Genomic DNA, 20,557 nt, shown 5'->3' with positions numbered 1-20,557 from the left:
AGCTCATTGATTCATTTCTAGGTTTTGGATACTTATTTTTAATCAAAATCTCTAACTCTTTATCTAGGTTACTACTAAATGTACCTCCTCAATAACATTTTGGGAATTTTGGTCTGTTGTCAATGATTTGGATATTGAGTCCTTCATGCAGTGTATTTATTGTGTTCCTCTCATCTAGATTTCACTAAGTGTTGTGAACATGAATTTGTGTTATCGTTTAGTTAGTAATAAGTAAAAGTATCACACAAGGTAAAGAAGGAATAAAATGAATGTGATGGCTCTTTTCTAGAGATCCCCTTCTACACAAGGTTCTTTGTATAGAGTCGATAATCCATTTTCAGTTCAGCAGAATGAATATTCATAGAACAGTTTTTAATGTACACAATGTTGGTATAGGAGACATTTCCAAATGTTATTAAAATAGTCAAAAATTAAATTCAGTTCATCTGGCGTTACTTTTTTCTTGGTGAACCTCTCCAGGATAATAGAGAGTATCACTTTCATTCTTAGTGTTCAAAATCCATCCTTTAACTATCTGCGATAAGTTTTTATGAATCAACTCTTCTGCAATCCCTAAAGATAGGTGACTAATGATAAAGAAAAAAAAAAAAAAACAGGTGAGAAACATTCCTGCATACAGGTACCCAGGAGGAAAACCCCAGGAGGACATTTAATATTCAATCTAATATTTAAAAAATATTGAATAGGGATGTTGAATAAGGGATGATAAATGTACAACTTATTAACTCAGCATTCAGTAAGCATTGTAAAGCTATTTGAAAAGTCTAGGGAAATGTAAGCAATTTCTAGGAAGACAGAGGCCATACCTCCTCACTCTTTGTATCCTCAGAGCCAGAATACTACTTGGCATTTAATAGGCCCTCACTAAATGTTATTGATTTAATAAATAAATAAATAAATTATTGGTTAAAAAATACAGGATGTGAAGAAAATCTTTATATCAGAATATGAGGAAGTTGGAACTATAATTCCAAATGGTTTGTGCACTTTTCAATTTGGTGATTAAAACAAAAAAAAACTGAGATGGCTTATGTATGTTATATATGTGTGCTTCACAGATCCTTAAAATCTAAGTGAAAGCTTCCTTGTTAATTGACCAAAGTTCTTGTGTTACTAAGTTTGTGTTTGGTTAATCTCAGATTTATTGACCGAAGACATGGATGATAAACACAAACTGTCATACTTACTGAATTATTTTTTGTCAGAGTTAATCATTCACTTGTGAATAGACTTTATTTTAAATTCTTTTTTATTGATGTATGGTTGATTTACAATACTATATTGGCTTCAGATGTACAGTATTGTGGTTCAATATTTTTATATATTATGTTCCATTTAAAGTTATGGCCAAAAATGGTTATATTTCCCTGTGCTGTACAGCATATCCTTGTTGCTTATTTATTTTATGTATAGTAGTTTGTGTCTCTTAATCCCATAACCCCATCTCACTGGTATACTTCTTTTGACTTCTAGGATGCCACATTTCTTATGTTCCTCCTATTCACTGGTTGTTCATCTCAGGCCTTTGTGAGGGTTCTTATCTCCTCCCCTATCTCTTAACTTCGGATTTCCTTAGTGGTCAGACCTTAGCCTTCCTCTCTATCCACACATACTCTCTTGATGATCCCATCAGTCTTATGGCTTACGTTTAAAATCTATCAACAGGCCTATGGTTAAGCAAGATTTTATCTCCAACCTCTTCGGAATTCTAAACTAGTATATCATACTTGATGTCTCCACTTAGATTATTCAGATTGTTCAAAAATAATTTCCTGATCTTCTCCCCCAAAATTTGATCCTTCCATAGCTTTTCGTGTCAGTTGATGGAAACTCTGTTCTGCTAGTTGCTTCGGGCAGAACATTTGTAGCCATCCTTGATTATTCTCTTCCTCTCACATCACTTATCTAACCAACCAGGAAATCCTCTTGCATCTAGTCTCAAAATTCTCCAGGAATTAATTAGATTTTAATCATATGACTTTTTAAATATGAGCATTACTTTATGGGACACATAGTAGAAAGTAGTAAAAGGGCCAAAAAGAAGAAGTATGTTTAACTGTGATATGTCATCATTCAAATTGAAGCACTCTTTCTGTTTTTAGGAAAGGCCTATGCTCCAGAATTCTATTACGACACCTACAATCCTGTGTGGCAGAACAGGCACCGTGTTTATTCCTACAGTCTACAGTGGACTCAGATGAATCCTGATGCAGTAGATCGGATTGTGGCATACCGGTTGGGTATTAGGCAGGTGAGAAATGTAATTGTCTTTGTGTGTGTGTGTGTGTGTGTGATCCTTCGTGAAGACTTTGTTACTATGATTTGTTGCTATAAAATTTTATCATTTTTGCATGAATTCCAGAATTTATTTTTCTAATCAAAGATAGTATTATGCTACCTAGAACTGTTCTGAATTATTTACAAATCTTTGAAATTAATTTTTGCATTTTCCACTATGACAGGAGACATATTAAAGTGAGCTTTCTGAAATCCTTCATCATTAGATATGATATAGAAATTACATGGTATAATTTCTGTGAAAAAAAGACTTATTTAAGATGTACTCACACTTACCTATGCTGCATAATTCTTTGTCTTATTTCCTAAGAAGCTAGAAGTCTTACATACTTTTATTCTAAGGGGTTCAAATTGTGTATAGGATTTTTAAAAGCTAATTTAATATGTCTGAAGAATAGAAGTATTTTCGCAAGATGAGAAGGAACAATCAAATATTACGTTTTCCTAAGGTAGCTGAAGATTATAGACTATGTAAAAACAGATATTTTCAAATGAACCATGTTCCTTTTTTTGGTATAAATGATATTTTTGAAATTTAAAAGTAGGTCTTTACATTGTGTCCAGATACATGGTAAGTTATCTGGAGTGATTATTTTGGCATAACAAAACATTTTTAAAGATTTATTTGACTACTACAGAATCTATTAGCTTTCCCTCACATCTTAGTATTATCAAGAGATTTGTAAAATGTGTTTTCCACCTCCTTAACTAAATCATAGAATAGCGCTTTGAGTTTGGATAGCAGAAAGGACAGAATTTGCTCTGAGAAAGATTGATCGATCATCAGCAATCTACTTGGTTTTACTATCATAAAACCAATGTCTTTATCTTGTTAGCAAAGTTATAATAAAAGATTATGCAAGATGAATCATTAAAATTAAGATATATTGTGAGTCAGGTATTCTTATCCTACCTGTATAATAATCTAAAAAAAATCATTGTCTAATGAATACATGCTAGCATTTGATAATCACTGCTTTCTTGTCTAAATATTCATGGGTCCCTGATACAACAGACAACAATGGATCATTCAGAAACTTTCTCTCTTAATATTCCTCATTTACTTCAGTCCCTAAGTAGATCTGAGTAAATCCCAAATCCGTATCAAAATTGTTTGTTTTACTTGTTTTAATTCAATGATAATTTTTCTTGATAGAGAAGACATGAACAGAAAAGATCAGCCTCGGTTCTCCCTCGGTTGCTGGGCTTATCAATTTCTTTCCCCTTTTCTTTTCTCAACACAACTAATATTTTAGATCTTTTATATTTGGAGCATCTTTGCATGTTCTTGACTTTAGAGACCTCATATTCACGTCCAGGTCCCCACCACATGATTTGATTATTCACATTCATCTTTTATTACATATGTTTTCAAAAAACTAAGAACCTAACACCAAATTGCTATTTGTAAAACTGAATCATTTTCTTTAGGTGTCTTTTCCTTTTTTCTGGCTTATTGGGTTAGGTTTTTTTGTTGTTGTTTTGGGGGCTTTTTTTGTTTTGTTTTGTTTTTTGTAACGATAGAGTCAGAATTTCATGCTTGGTTTCTCGTTTACTTCCTCAGTTATATTTTCTTAGAGTATCCGGGAAACTGCCCATTGCTTCCTGTATGCTGAAGGCTGCCTGTTTTAAGTCTGCAGAATGAACTTACCGAACCCTGCTCATCATTCCCTTCTTTCACTCTCACATTCTGCAACCCTTTGTTCCCAGGCTCTGCTGTGTCTGCAAGTCACCTTTTCTGTAGGTCAAATTGAACATAAGAATCGTTCCCATCGGAGCCTCCTCCTTAAACAGACAGATTTTAGCAGAATTACCCTTGCTCCAAAGAGGGACCCAACTAATTAAAGCCCATCCTTTCTATCTATAGCTGTACTAGTTATTAATAAACTACCTCCTGAAATATTTTTTATTGCTATGCTATTTCCAATGACATTTTCTGTTCTTTCTTAAATTTTGCTTTCCTGACATGAGCATGGCTTCTAAATTCCTGTCTTTATGTTTCCTCCTCATAAAACTAGTGTATAACTCCATGATACGCAATGATACACATTTCCCAGTCACTGTTCATATCCTTGTAAACAAATTAGTTAGGTAATTTCCCCCCACTCTGATGCTTTAGAATAAGGTATGTATGCATGCATATATGTGTATAAATTCCCCCCTACTGTGCTTTGCTAAAATTATGAACCCCTGACACGTCTGGCTTCCAATTCTAGCCAAAATCTAGCCTTACTGCTTTTTAGCTATATAACCTTGAGCAGCTTTCTGAACACACCTAAGCCTAGGCTCCTACCTGGAAGCTTGAAGATAATGATACCTATCAGGCAGTTGGAGTGCGGAGTGAAATATGTCCCCCACTTGTCCCACAGGCCCGGTTCCCTTGTGCAGATTGTGCAGGACAGTCCTTATAGAAACATCTGTGGCAATTCTTATACTCAGCTTTCAGGATTGTGTAAGAATTTCTTTAAAGTACATTTTAAGAGCTTAACAAATCTACTGTTTTTATTTCAGTTTTGTTGAGCACACTGTATATCCTGGGCCTAAGTATTATTCCAAGCCATGATTTTTGCAAAATAATTTCTAGACATTTTTTCACTGTCTTATTTTTATTTCAAACCTGTTGTCCTCTATAATATCCATTTTACTGAATCACATTTTTCTCTTCCACTTTGAGTCTTAGTTTAAAGCCTTCTTGATCGGATCAGTAAGTCTGGTGCTAATACTATTCTTTCCAAGTTTGTGAGATTCATGCTATCCACTAGAGGAAAACATATTTCTGGTGTTATAAACTATGGTCCAGAAAACAATCCTTTTTCTTACACGGTTTCTGCAGCTAACTCTCTGTTTGCCTTAGTGTTATTTTCTGGGCTTCTTTGTTCTTAGGATTTTCTTTTATTTAGAAAGAAGTATTATTTTGTTCTAGGGGCTTTTTTTGTAAAAATATTTTTTAATTGGTAATTTTACTCGGATACTATATCTTCATGGAAGAGAAGCTTTGATATATCTTTTGGGGATATTTCAGTAAAGAGTAATGGCCTTTTGCTGTTCTGCCAATGTGAACCGGAAGATAATGTTTGTAGATATAGTGTAAAAACAGAAGGAGCATGTATAAACACCACTCTTTTTCCCACTACCGTATTCTTTACATTTACCCCTTACGTGAAAAATCTGAACACACAAATGGCCTCAACAGACAACACTTCCACTGAAGATGCCCTTGTACACCAGAGTCAAGGATGATAGGGCATAGATACAATGAAATTGATATAATCCTTTAAGAATATCTTGTGTTTTAATAATAGGAAACGAAGGCATTAAGTGAAATAGGTTATTTTTCTATATTAGAAAATTTAGATTCCTGCTTCCTCAGGTATGTACATTTAGATTTCAACATTGTTTAAAGACACTCTCAGATATCAGCATTTTAGAGAATCACTCTTGAATTCTGATCTGATTGTCATTTTTTTCATGTCTCAAGCTATCTTGGAATCTCAAATCAATGAGCTTTTGAATGTAATCAGCATAACTTGGATGATGTTTAAATAAACAATGTTAGAATGTAACCTGAGCAGGTTAAATTTAAAAAGGGGATTTTTTTTCCCTAATAATGAATATTTATATTTTTGATTGTGAGACCAAGTTTTCTTCAAGAGAGTGTTAACTTACGTTACATATTTTATTATTTTAAAATCATTATTTTACTCTATATTTTTATTTTGAGCCTATATATCTAAATAATTTCTTCTATCCAGAAAGTATCTAGGTTATCTAATGCAAAGTACCTCCCCTTTTAGTATCAAACATGGCCTTAATTATGCAAATTGATGAAGTCTGAAAAGCAATTTTGATTCTTCAAATCTAATGGCAAATTCAGTTCTAAAGTGCCCCACTTTGTTTTTAATCCAGAAACTATTAGAAACCTTATTACTGATTTTTAAATAAGTATAAGTGTATAAAATCACTACAACGTTACTAAACCCCCACCTGGATGGGGTTGGTAGGCTGAACACAGCATTCCTCCAGTTTTCTGATAAAATTAACTGACTCTTTGAGGTAAACTGTGTGATCTATATTTAAATATAATGAAGAAAATTGTCTCAGAATTTGAGTACTGGCTTATACACAATTCTTAAAGGTTGCTGCAGTGTATATAAAAAAGCACTGGAATTTGGGAATCCCTGCTTTAAGAAACTTAAAAAGAGAACAGATACATCATGTGAAGTTAAAAAATTAATGTGTGGAAAAAAGTTTTCTCAAAATTTTGATGTCCTTAAGTTATACTTTTTAGCCTCAGCTAAGCAATTGTTTAATCTCCTTAGACAGCTACTAGCCTCCCAATTATTTGCTTCATTTGTTGCTTAACAGGAAAAAGAAAAAGGTTATATGATTGTCTGCCTTCCTTAGTATCCAAGGAATTAAGAAACAAGCAAAACTATTTCTAAGTTATCTGAATATAGCAAGCAGCATAAACGTCATTTGACTCCACTCAACATACACACTATAGGTTCCAATAATAAAGGATTTTAGACTTTTATACAGTTTCCTTTTTATACTCTGCCTAAGAGGTGCACAATGATTGTGACTTTTTGACTATCATCTTTGAGAAGTGAGATCTTCTATTGAATAGAATACCTTAATTCCCCCTGTTCCAGTCTTCTTAAATCATGATATGTTAAAATGCATAGAATCATTTCATGTTCATATGCGTACCCAGTTGGTCACTGAAACTTTTGCCAAGTTTTAAAAAAAGAAGTATTGTCCTCAGTGTTGTTAAAGTAAGCGCTATAATAGGAACATGTTAGCAAATGCCGCAGGAACGTGCGTGGCAGTGGTGAGTCCTGTGAAGTAGTGGTTCAGAGCCATGATCCCCAGAGGAGAGGCTGGTTAGTTTTTATAGGTTTACACTCCAATTTTCTTTGTAAATAGTTATCACTCCATAATGATTAACCAAGAAATCACTAACCATGAATATGCTTTTCTGGCATAATTCATTTTTGGATGAGTTTATTATAAATTTAATTTTGGTCTTCATATATGAGACTATAATAACTGAGCTATAGTTTATTTCTCCTTCCACTTAAAACATTTTTCTTATTTTACTACATAATTCATTGCTTACTCTTATTTATGAAAGGCCTGATATTGTAATAGATCATAGTAATTAAAATTTTATAAATTTATTGTATACACAAATGGCCATATGCATGTTAATTGTTATTAATGTGTTCATGTTATTGATACAGCTAAGCATCTAAAGTACTGCTAGAAGCAGCTTGCAGTATACGTGACTGGTTATGGGGGATGCCTTTATGTTTTAGCATCCTGTATGAAGTGTTATTTTCTATGGCACAGTGTACAGATGCTGAAGGAAAATGGTAAGATAAGATAGAAGTGAAATTAGAATAATGTATATGTTTGACTTAAGCCAATTGGGACAGATATTGTTGAGACAAGTGTTGAAACTATTTGACAAACCACGTTTAATGCCAAGTCCAGAGAGACCTGTGGAGAACTTACGGATAAACTGACTTCGTTGCATTGTCTTTTTATTTTTAATTATTTTTGATAACTTTTTTTGGGGGAGGGAGGTATTTAGGTTTATTTATTTATTTATTATTTTTAATGGAGGTACTGGGGGTGAACCCAGGACCTCATGCATGCTAAGTATGCACTCTACCACTGAGCTATACACTACCCAGCATTGTATAGTCTTAAATAATGACTAAATAATGACTAAATCTATATGTAGATTAATCTGATCATATCATACATAGTATACTGAATAATATTATAATTGAGGTAAGGCCACAATTAGGCATATTTGAAGTAAGTTTAAGGAAGATTTAAATTAGGGTAGTGAAGGGGGAGAGGAAGAAAAAATGAATTAAGAAAATGTTGAAATGGACAGAACTTTAACATTGATTTAACTTTGAGAAACCATTTTTAAAAGTATAGTAATTTTATGTTCTGCCATTTACTCTAATTTCTTTAGTGAATGTTCAGAAAATTATCAAATACACAGATGAATAAAAGAGCAAGGGATACAGAGAAACGTAGAGAAGCCATTTGGTAAATGGTCTTTTTGGCTCCGGCAAAGAAATAAGCCAAGAGCCAGCTAATAAAAAGTGATGTTATCTCCGTCTTCCAAATGAAAGATGCTGCACATATCCCCTTTATTCCTATAAATACTGACATCACAATGTATCTGTTATGATGAATAAATATGATAAATTTGAAAGACCTGGAGGAGCTATGGACCTTTGATATAGAAGGCTTTGTGAAATAAGGGTGCTTTGTCTTGGATAATTCCAAGTACTTTCTGAGGAGTTTTTTCTGAGCCTCTGGCCCTTTGTACAGATTTTATTTTGTGTAGTAATAGCTGCAGACAATTAATTAGAATTTTTCTTTTTCTTGACCCTGAGCATGATGGAAAATGAGTAACCTCAAAGAGACTTTTGGAGTGAAAGAGCGCTAAATTCTTGCCAGAAATAAAATATTGAATCAGAGTTTGCAAGTATGCCTATGTTTTAAAGTTGGACTTGTTAAATTTGAGTTGATAGAGGAACATAAAACAAAGGTACCCTACTTAGAAACATGTTACTAGAATTTGAGTGAACACTTTCCTTTGAAAGTGTAAATTTATGGATCAGAAGCATTAAACATGAGAAGTGGAGCTAGCAGAAATGTAGACATATATTTATTGTATGAAGACAGTAATATTAGAAGGTCCAGTGAAAAGAACTGAAAGGTAGAAAAATCTGCCAATGTCATGAAAACTGGGGGAAGAACGTGTGTGTGTGTGTGTGTGTTGGGGGGTGTTATTTATACTTTTAAACAAAATCTTTGAAGGTTAAAAAGCCCTAAATTTTGTAAATACCAGATATCGACAAATCAGTGTTGCTTTTTTAAGGTAATTAAGAGGAGAACAGCAAAAGAATAAAAGATTGTAGCTAGGTTTAATATCATTCCAAGGTCAACTGATTACAAATTTAATTAAATTGACCTGAGCCTATCCTGGCTGTCAACTTGAATCAGTATTTTATTAAGAAGAGAAGACTGTTTTCAAATACTTTTCACCGTAAATTACTACAAGATATTGAATACAGGTCCCTGTGCCATACAGTATGAACTTGTTGTTTATCTATTTATACATATTAGTTAGTATCTGAAAATCTCAAACTCCTAATTCATCCCTTCCCACCCCCTTTCCTCCCTGGTAACCATAAGTTTGTATTCTATGTCTGTGAGTCTGTTTCCATTTTATAAATAAGTTCATTTGTTATTTATTTTAGATTCCACATAAAAGTGATACATATGGTATTTTTCTTTCTCTTCCTGGCTTATTTCACTTAGAATGACAATCTCCATGTCCATCCATATTGCTGCAAATGGCATTATTTTATTCTTTTTTATGGCAGAGTAGTATTCCATTGTATAAATATACCACAACTTCTTATCCAGTCATCTGTCAATAGACATTTGGGTTGTTTCCATGTCTGGCTATTGCAAATAGTGCTACAGTGAACCCTGGGGTGCATGTATATTTTTGAATTAAGGTTCCCTCTGGATATATGCCCAGGAGTGGGATTGCTGGATCATATGGTAAGTCTATCTTTAGTCTTCTGGGGAATCTCCATACTGTTTTCCATAATGGCTTCACCAAACTGCCTCATTGAAGTTTTGAATTTGCATTTCTCTAATAATTAGGAATATTGAGCAGTTTTTCATGTGCCTCTTGGCCATTTGTATGTCTTCATTGGAGAATTGCTTGTTTAGGTCTTCTGCCCATTTTTGGATTAGGGTTTGGTTTTTTTTTTCTTATTAAGTTGTATAAGCTATTTATATATTCTTAAAGCTCTTGTCAGTCTCATCTTATGCAAATATTTTCTCCCAACAAAAGTTGTCTTTTTGTTTTGTTTATGGTTTCCTTTGCTGTGCATAAGCTTATAAGTTTAATTAGGTGCCATTTGTTTATTTTTGCTTTTATTTCTATTGCCTGTATAGACTGCCCTAGGAAAACATTGCTGAAATTTAAGTCAGATAATGTTTTGCCAATGTTTTCTTCTAAGAAGTTTATAGTGTCTTGTCTTATGTTTGAGTCTTTAAGCCATTTGAGTTTTAGTATGTTCATGTATGATTGAAGCATTATGCTGTACACTAGAAATTGGCACAACATTGTAAACTGACCATACTTTAATAAAAATATATATACAAATAAAAAAGAGATATTCAGAATAATATGAATTGAAAATCAAAGAACCACAACATAGTTTTTCTTAACTAAAAGAAGGACAATAAATATTTAAAAATTAAAAAAAAAGAGAAGACTGATATATTTCCTTGGAAAGAATAATTCTTAAATGTTTAAATTGTACCTTTTTAGTCTGTAAATACATGGTTATTATGGATTCTAAGACTTTGATCCACTCAAAGAAACTATCCAATAGTTCAATGTACATATTCTGTGTCAATGGAAAACATTCATTTAACTATGTTTAAATAAAAAAGAAAATGATCAAAACTTGAAGAATGAAGTTTGGGTTAACAGTCATTTTCTTTATTTATGCTTCAACATTATGCAAGTTACTTGTATGAGTATAAATTTATATACAGATTTATAATCTATATTTGTACTTTATGCCCTGTATTTATTAGTAAACTGAACACTATTTTCTTTGTGTTATATCAGTGGTTCTCAAATGTGAGTGTGCATCAGAATCATCCATAGGGCTTGTTAAAACTGTTGCTGGACCCATTCCCAGAGTTTCTGGTTTAGTGGGTGTGAGGTGTGGCCTAATAATTTTTATTTCTAACTGCTTCCTGTGTGATGTTTATTGGGGCCAAACTCTGAGAACTACTGTTTCATATTGCTATACTATAATGAGGAGACTAAGAATAGATTCCATTTTCACCTTCTGGCTTATCTTTATATCAATATTCCTATATAATCTCAATATGAAAAACAGTACTATAAATACTAATTCAAGCACAGTGCTTGGCATATGGTGCTCAATACCATTTGTGGAATGAATGAATTTGGAATTTACATGTTAAAATTGGTAACTATTAAGTTCCAACCAGAGATGCATCCTCTAGTTATTTCTGGAATGATGCATTTCCAAGATCAGTGATTAGTAAAATACTGTTCTCAGTCTACTGTTGAATTTAAGATTTACTCGGTAGACTGAGAACTAACCCAAATGCAAACATTTTCTTTAGTTCTTCTGGGCAAAATATGCACAGTTCCTTAGGCATATATTTACATATATTTCTAAGGGCCTTTTTTTTTTTTCCACAAGAAACCTGTTAATGATGTATTAAAAGTTACCTAATTGTGGTATGTGTAAACTAAAGTTTGCATCTGGTAGTTCTCATGGCTGATTGAGTGCTTTATAAAGGAGCATGACTACCTTAAAACAGTTAGAATTCCTCAGTGAGCATTCTTTCAAATTTCAAGAACGAATGATCATCAGAGTTGTCTTCAATTGACACACATTTCCTATTGCTTCTTTTCATTCATAAATATAAATTACTATTTACAAATAGTTTAGTTTTATCACTTCCCTAAGTTTATTTCTTTAAGTTTCTCAAGTTGTTTTAAAATGTAGAGTCATACTTATTTTTACACTATTTTTATATCAAAAAACCTGACTACTTTTCAGTAGGTAACATCTTTTAAATAAAATGGCTGGAACAACTTTTACCTTTGAATAATAAATGTTAAACATGACAGATTTCAGTAACATTACATAGTAACTACTGCTGTATGATTGCTTGATTATGGATTGTTAATTTTTTTAAGTTTCTGTTCTGTTTTAAAAAGTTCAAGCAAGAAATGCAAAATATCACAAAGTGCTTAAGTTGCTTTAGTGTACATCAAGTTATGGAAACCATTTCTGAAAAGATGGTAGCAAAAAGTTGAGTAGAAATTTGAAGGTAATAGTTTGCCTGTCATAGACAATACCTATTTTTAATAGCTTTGCTTGATATATATATGTATACATATATTATCATATTTAACTCTTAACACAATGAGGTAGATACTATTGCTACTTCTATCTTAAGGATAAAGAAACCATGGGGTTTAGTAACTCATCCACAATCACAGAGTTAAATCAGAGACTAAACTGGATTTGATCCCAAGCCATCTGGCTTGGAGTTTGGCAAGTGTAATTCAGCTGAACTCCGTCTGAGCCATGTGCCTTTATCTTTATCTTTTTCTTCTGTTTCTTTCCCTCCCTTCTCTCCTCCTCTTCTTCCTCTTCCTCCTCTTCCTCTTCTCTTTTTTCTGATAGACTTTACCTTTTTTACTAATTTCTCTTATAGTAATTTCCTGTTGAAATTACTCTTTTTGATTTGTTTAGTTGCTATTCATATTTTAATTTAAATTATACACACCTATATTTAGAAATTTATGTCTACATAGTTGAATATTGTATTTTTTGCATATATATATATATTTTTTTTTTTTATTTAAGTGTAGTCAGTTTACAATGTTGTCTCAACTTCTGGTGTGCAGCATAATGCCTCAATCATACATGAGCATACATATATTCATTTTCATATTCTTTTCCACCATAAGTTACTACAAGATATTGAATATAGTTCTTTGTGCTATACAGTATGAACTTGTTTGAATATTATATTTTTATTCCTTTAATCTCTTCTATATTTGACGATATATCGGCTTTTCCACCTGCAATGCATGTATATATTTTACCCAAGCTTTTCTGTTTCTGGAAATCTTTTCCTCAATTTTTAATTTCATAAACTGTTTGATTATAGTATGATATTAATACCTTTTTATTTTTAATGGTAAAAAAAAGAAAATATTTGTTTTCATAAGAAAGAAAAATATAAGTTAGTAAAATATTTCAGTATAATATTAAATACCTAAAAATTCTGTAAAATTGGTGTTAATCTCTCTTGTTTAGATGCAGAAATAATCTTATAAAAGTTAAACTGTATACTCATGTTCTGCAGAGAGAGAGGTCACTGGGGGCCTGGATTATTAGCCTTGTTTGTCTAATTCTAAAAGCTCTCTTCTTAACTTTTATGCTTTACTGCTACAAAACTAGATGTAATTCTGTAAATTATTAGAACATAAAGAGAGATAGGGTTTGCTTGGAGATGAGATTGGATAGGCAGCCCAGGGCTCTATCATGAAAGGCTGTATATGGCTACTCACCTCTCACTGCTCCCTCTCCAGACAAATACAATAAATTTATAAATTAAAAATGTCAATACAAGAATAAGGATTTGCTCTGTCTTAAGTAAATTAGACTAGACAAAATGGGATTGAGCTTTATTTTAAAAGAATGCTCAAATCTGTATTCTATATTTCATGTCAACTTATGTCATTAATAAGAAAGAAAGATTATTTCATGTAATCAACAAAAGATGCCCTATGTTCATATTATATATGGAAAGATTCTGTCAAGCACTTGAGTTGAGAATGGAGCAAGGATGGGTGGGTGGGAAGATAGTTTTTGTCCTCAGAAAGTTTAAAACATATTAGGAGATAGAGAAACAAGCGGGCAGTTACAAGCTTTGGGAGGTCAAGAATGCTAGCAGAAGAAATACTAGCTAACTGATACCAGAGGAGTGAATAGAAGTCACCCAGATCAAGGGGCATGGAGGGATTAACAGCCTGTATACAAAGCCAGCTTAATAAATTTGGAGAACTGAAATAGTGCAGTGTGTCTGGGCCTCTCCTGAAGCATAGCTCAGGAGAGAAGGAAGAGATCAAACTGGAGATATGAGGGACTGTGATCATGAAGGGCCATATGAACTAGTCCAAAGAAACTGGACTCTCCCTGGAGAGAAGCGGGGAGGCATACAGAGCCAAAACAGGGGTCAGATAATCACTATCATGGTAGAGGACAAAACAGAGGACAGCACAGAGTAACAGCTGTTTTGTTTCAAATGAAATACAACAACCTGAATCAGTAATGCTATATTAGTAATTGGAGGGAATTTTAGGTGGGAAAATCAGAAGGATTTGGTGATTAAGTTTAGGTTCGGGGAAAGAAGGGAGCAGGAAGGCAGAGATGAAGAAAATGTTCACTACCTAGGTGCTTGTTGTCTTTAGAAGATCTTCTGTCAAAACACATTAATGTTTTTCTCATTTTTATATGTTAAGAAAATATTCTTGGTGGGGAGGGTATAGCTCAAGCGGTAAAACATATGCTTAGCATGCATGAGGTCCTGGGTTCAATCTTCAGCACCTCCATTAAAAACATAATAATAATTAAGTAAAAAGAAATTTAATTACCTCCCCCCAAACAAAATGAAAAGTAATAATAATAACACTGAAAACAATTTTTAATAAAGAATAATTTAAAAAAGAAAATATTCTTGAATATAATTGCTTTTATTAAAAGAAAAATGAACTATTACTGAGATGAATATTTAGACACATGTTTAATGAAATATTTTCAAGGAAATGTGAAATGATAAAATTTTAAAACAAAATCTGAAGGAAGCTTCATGTTCTAATGTAAAATAATGTTCATGTACAAATATATCCTATGCAACTCTTTTCTTTTAATGTTCTAAAGATACTAAGCTGAAATTCATTCTCAAAGATCTGTGTCTCAGCAAAATGACACAGTAAAAACATTCACAGGAAGTGTTCTTATGCTTAAATAGCAGATCCTTTGCTTAGAGAAGCTAATTTGAATATACATGTTGTTATGCTTATGGTATATGGTGCAGCAATAGTGGATCCTAAATTTAACAAACAGCCAACCAAAAACCTAGAAGAATTTTGATAAGAGCAGTTTCACTTAAAACATAATTTGGGGCGTTTTTTGTTCTATATACTGTCTCCCCTCTAGTTTTTATATTGTCCTTTCCTTAAGTATCTTAATGTCCCACAAATATCGGTGAAGTAAGTACTTATATATTGATACAAAACTCTTTACAGTATAAATTGTTTTCTGGCAGGAGCATGTTGAAGCATGCACCAGCTCTTAAAATCTTCTCGGAAGGGGCACATATCAATTCTGTTCATATTTCCTTGACCAAAGTAAGCTCTGTGACATGTGACATGATCTGAGGTCAAACAGTGCAAACAAGTTTTATCCTCATGTACCTGCAAGGAATAAAAGGACCAAATGCTTGATAAGAGCTCAAATTACTACCTAGAGCTGCCTTTCTGGTCAGCAGTATTTGATTGAATATGTTGGTAATACCATTTGATTTTCTGCTGAAAACATAACCTCAGAAAGATCTACTTCTTAAACTTACTTCTAAAATATGAAATAAGAGTAAAGATTTATTTATGAAGTTGTACTATTTATTTCAAATAATGAAAGGGTAAAGAACTCAAATGGGCTCACTAAGTGTCTTGAGTGACTGAGTCAGTAATAAATAGGTAATAAAATAAATGCCATTGTTTAAATATGACCTATGTTTATATCAGATCAATAAAACCTGACACATGCTCCTATAAATAATTCATCAAAGCCTTAGTGTTATTTAATTCTTATTTTGTAATTAAATGTCACATAGTGTTATTTGTAAATGGAATAAGAAACAAACTAGACAGGAAAAGTCTATGATCTCATGGACTTTATATGCTGGTAGAGAGCAGAGTAATATAATAATAATAATAACAATAATAATAAATGAATAGAAATTGGACTTACACTACAGTCTGCAGGAAAGAAAGAATCTAATTTTGAATAATCAGGTAGATTAGCTAAAATGAAGTAATAATAACTTCTGCATTCATTTGCCATTTTAGTTATTCTTAAAAACTAAATGAGTAAAGTAAATGACCCGAAAATTCAGTGGCTACATTCATAATCATTAATTATGTTCAGGAATAAGAGAACGAATCTGAGTTCAAATACAGTTTAAATTTATATATTTTGAGAAGATATTATGACTACTCAGTATGTAAAAACCCATTGACAAGTTGCAAGACAGACCATTTGCATAAGAACAAACTGCTAACTAAGAGGAACATGTGAGTTCTAAGAGGCATAACTGTGGGGACATGAAGTCCTGCTTTCACAAGGGTTGAGACTCCTAATGCTTATATCCTAACTGTATTTCCATGCTTATTTAAATGATTATTTTGAATGTTGTATTCCAAAAATCAGTTAACCCAAAACTGGTCAGGGTTTAGAGTATCAAGATGCTAAGAGACAGCTGACAAAAGATAAAATGGAGAAAGGAAGAGTTCCCTGGGGCAGCAGGCATAATACCAAGGAATCAAGAACTAGGGCCTTAGCTATTCCCGCCTCCAGACAGCTCTATTTATTGTAAATTGCTTTTTTTAGTAACCTCTAGTTTCTGAAATTTTGGATGAGGTCTTATGTTCTCTGAATTTTAGCTTATGTTTTATACTAAGCACCAGAAAGAGTAATGTTAAATATCATTTTGGTTTTATCACTAATAAATGGTTTGATGGTATGTGTGACTCTATTTACATTTGGTTTTATTGCTAATAGTGCTTTGATTATTATGTGTGTGGGTTGTTTGCGGGACATTATACCAATGATGTTGCCTGGACCTCTTCCTGTTGCCTTTAAGCTGGTGCCTGTTGCTCTACAGCTGAGGACAAATGTGCTGCCCCCTCCAAGCTACTGAGAAGACAAACACAGTCCTAACAGTGTATTCAGGAGAAGCTCCTTACCTTGTGAAACTCTCCTGTTTACTTAGAAAGAATTTTTGTCCACACTTAAACAGCTATTATGGTTTCAGATAGTAAAAAAATGTTTTCGGGGGACAAAACGAAGCAAGATCATGGAATGCAGAGTGATAGTTGTACTATATGAAACAGTGTGGTCAGGGACCCCTTTCTTAGGTGTTGACATTGAGTAGAGACTTGAATGAAGTCAAGAAATATGAGGCAGAAAATAATTGAGCTTAGAGACGAAAGCAACATACAAGTACATGAGGAAAATAAATGCATATGTGAATTATATATTTTTATATTTAGTTTTGTAGGCATTATATCTTCAAATGTCTATTGGACTAGTGTAGTTCTATTGCAAGAAACAGTGAAGGCTCAAATTAAAAAATTCTAGTGTGAACCTGATTATTATAATAATATAATGGCCAACAGAAGAGAATTGGGTGTTTTGCTAATTAGAAATACGATTAATAGATATTTTCATACTGATAGGACACTGATTATGTGGGAGATGAAAATGCAGATTCCACAGCTGATCTGATGGAAATTAAGACAAGCAAAGAATGAAACTTAGTAATTAGGATTGCTCTATGAGAGACAGTTGGTAATTAATTTTGGTGTTGGACTTGAGTTTTTATTAAGCTATCTGTCAGTAAATCTAAGTAATGGCACAACATTTTGTCAGTGTGGGCAAATGTCTTTCTTCTGATCCAGAAAGTAAGATATTTCTTTCTACTGAGAAACTGACTCAACTTAACAAATACTAATCTATACTGGAGGAATTTTACAGTGACTAAAAAAAAATAAAACTCCTTCCCTATGTGATTTCCTTATGGAGGATAAATTAACCCATTGTCAGACAGGTATAAAAAGCAGTGAATTCTAACAATAAATCATACTTCATGCTTATGAGTGCTTCATTTGTTATCTGTCACTAGTTGATCAGTCATATTGCTGTTAAAAGCAACTGGCAATTAAATAATTGTACTTTACTAAGTCGTAGTACCATTTGTATAATCAGATAGTACTTGACAAATTTTAATGTTTCAGGAGTATTTACACCCCTCTGTTTTAATTTCCTTACATTTGCTTCTGTTTCCAGTTTGTGTGTGATGTGGTCTGCATGTGCATAATGACACAAATTTTTGGTATTAATAATTATGTATGAGAGAGTTTGCATGCAATCTTGAAAGAATATAAATAAAAATATAAATTGGAATTTGAAAGATAATGAGTACATTTGCCAAGTGAAAAAAAAGAGACACGGTTTTATTTGTGTCCACACAAAGGTTGTTACTTAGTATTTTGACATGGATTTCAGAAAGTCCTACATGCTCAAAAATAACTTTCCCAATCTTCAGATTGCACCACTGGCAATTGCTTTGAACATCTGAAATGTTTCCTGTCATTGTTAGTCTTCTTGTATAAAGTGAGTAATCCAGACAAGGTGAAATCTTGGACTTTTCATCTAACTTAAAAGCCTTGGCAACTTACCTCAGAAGAACTTAATAGATAATGGTCTTGTGACAATGAAATTAGACAAAGGATAATCATCTAGGAATAGAGAAGAGTCTGCTGGGAGATTAAATTTTTTTCTGATTGCCTGTTTTGCACAGGGTTGCCCCTGCATGTTCCATTAATTTTGTTTTAATAGATCTGTGATTTTTACATGCCTTTAGAAATTCACATTTCCTTCCAGTGGTCCTACATAGTCTATTCTGGTAGTACCACTTCAGAGACTAGGATAAAGACTTTCCAGATTGCAAGTGTGAATTTTCTAAAAAGCAAGGATGTTAAGACCCTGAAGTTGGATGTTCGAAGGAGAACTCACTTAAGTATGGAGTTCTTAGTCAAGTTTCATCATATGAGTTTATGGATTTTTTGAGAATAATATATGCTATTCATTATTAAAGAACTCTTAATTCTTTAAAAGGAAGTATGCTGATGTGAACACTGAAATATATTTACTTGTATATTAGAAACATCAAAAATTTGATAAAAATAAAATAGCTTAGGCATGAATTTTCTCAAATATTCTTAGTAAGTTTGAACACTTAGTAACACTTCTATTTTCGGCTGCTCATCTGAGAATTGTATTATGCCCAGAAAAGCACTTAGTCTGCCTCACTGACATGCTGTAGATGTCTATATGTTCTTTTATGGATTAAAATGCTTAAAATTAGCACTTTCATTATTAATGGCAGTGTTAGGAATAGCAATGCTGTGATTTAAAATAAAATATTTCAAAAAATTTGAAATATTTTATACATTTTTTCTTTTTATAAAGTTTTTTCAACAAATGTATATTTTGAAACCATTCATTTTTACTAAGTGACTCTAATTGACTCAAAATTGCCTAAAATTTTATTCTTTTTTTTTTAGTTGATACAAAATTATTTTATAATGTGTTCTAGATTTGACAATTCTAATCAGATGAATGCAAAAAAAAAAAAAAACCAGCCGTCAAAAATTGCTATATACAAAGGTATTTAATATCACTTCAACTTCAAAAAATTGTTCCTCGGAAATGAGACTATCATAATAAATAATCAAGTAATGCTTATTTAATGAGGAAAACCACAACCCAAGATAAAGTAGGAACTTTTTGTGGAGAGGTAAGAAGAGTATTCCATTATGCCATGTAATAAAAATAACATGACAGGCCCATAAATTAGACTTAACGATAAGTTCAAATAGGTGTCGTTGGAAAGTAAGTTATATTGGCTATGTGACACAGTGGCTCTATGGAAGTGAGCAAGGGGAATATTTCTTTGGAAACAGAATATAGTTCCCCCAAGTAAAGTATAAAATCAGACACGTTGGTTAAGATTAGAAAATAAAACTTTTGAAGCACCCAAATAAAGTTTATTGTTTTAACGTTGTAAAAAGTCAAAGCATATAAAGAACCATCGATTTTATATGTAAAAGTGACGCTAAGCTAACTCTATTATCCTAAAACTAAAATTAAATTAATATATTTCTTGAAAGATACCATATTGGAATCTAAAAAAGAAAAAGACACAAATGAACTTATTTACCAAATAGGAACAGGTTCAAAAAACATAGTAAACAAACTTACAGTTACCAGGGGGAAAGGGTGTGGAAAGGGATGAACTGGGAGTTTGAGATTTGCAGAAACTAACTATTATATATGAAACAGATAAACAACATATTTATACCATATAGCATAGGAAACCATATTCAATATCTTGTAACCTAAAATGAAAAAAAGTATGAAAATGAATATGTGTATGTACATGCATGACTGAAACAATGCTGTACACCAGAAATCGACACAACATTGTAAACTGACTATAATTCAATTAAAAATAAATTTAAAAAAGAATGTATTTCTTGACATTAAAAAAACATAATTTCATTTTCTGGTGAAATCTATTAAAAATGGGAAATTAGGTTCTACAACCAGAAAGAGAAACACTGATTAATCTGTGTATTTAACCAGATCTGTGGATTCTCATTACCTTAGAAATTCACAGCAAATGAAGTATTGACATACAAAGCAGTGTAAGTCTTGAGAAAATGCATATTCTCTACTATAAAATGCTAGATAGCATTACCTTGAGCATAAAG

The 20,557-nt window shown here is 32.4% G+C and overlaps 1 protein-coding gene across 3 annotated transcripts in view; it reads left to right on the top strand.

Moving 5' to 3' along the window:
- The window catches only part of MDGA2 (MAM domain containing glycosylphosphatidylinositol anchor 2), a 697,006-nt gene that overhangs the window by 620,279 nt on the left and 56,170 nt on the right, over positions 1-20,557 (top strand). For all 3 annotated transcript variants that reach the window (XM_010976971.3, XM_031453665.2, XM_064485929.1), the window contains one exon: positions 2,124-2,272. In XM_010976971.3, coding sequence (XP_010975273.2) covers positions 2,124-2,272 — 149 coding nt within the window. The remainder of the gene's footprint in view (positions 1-2,123; positions 2,273-20,557) is intronic.

This window comes from Camelus dromedarius, chromosome 5 (genome assembly GCF_036321535.1).
Source record: "Camelus dromedarius isolate mCamDro1 chromosome 5, mCamDro1.pat, whole genome shotgun sequence".
NCBI classification, from domain to species: Eukaryota; Metazoa; Chordata; class Mammalia; order Artiodactyla; family Camelidae; genus Camelus; species Camelus dromedarius.
This window is presented reverse-complemented; position numbering and strand designations above follow the sequence as displayed.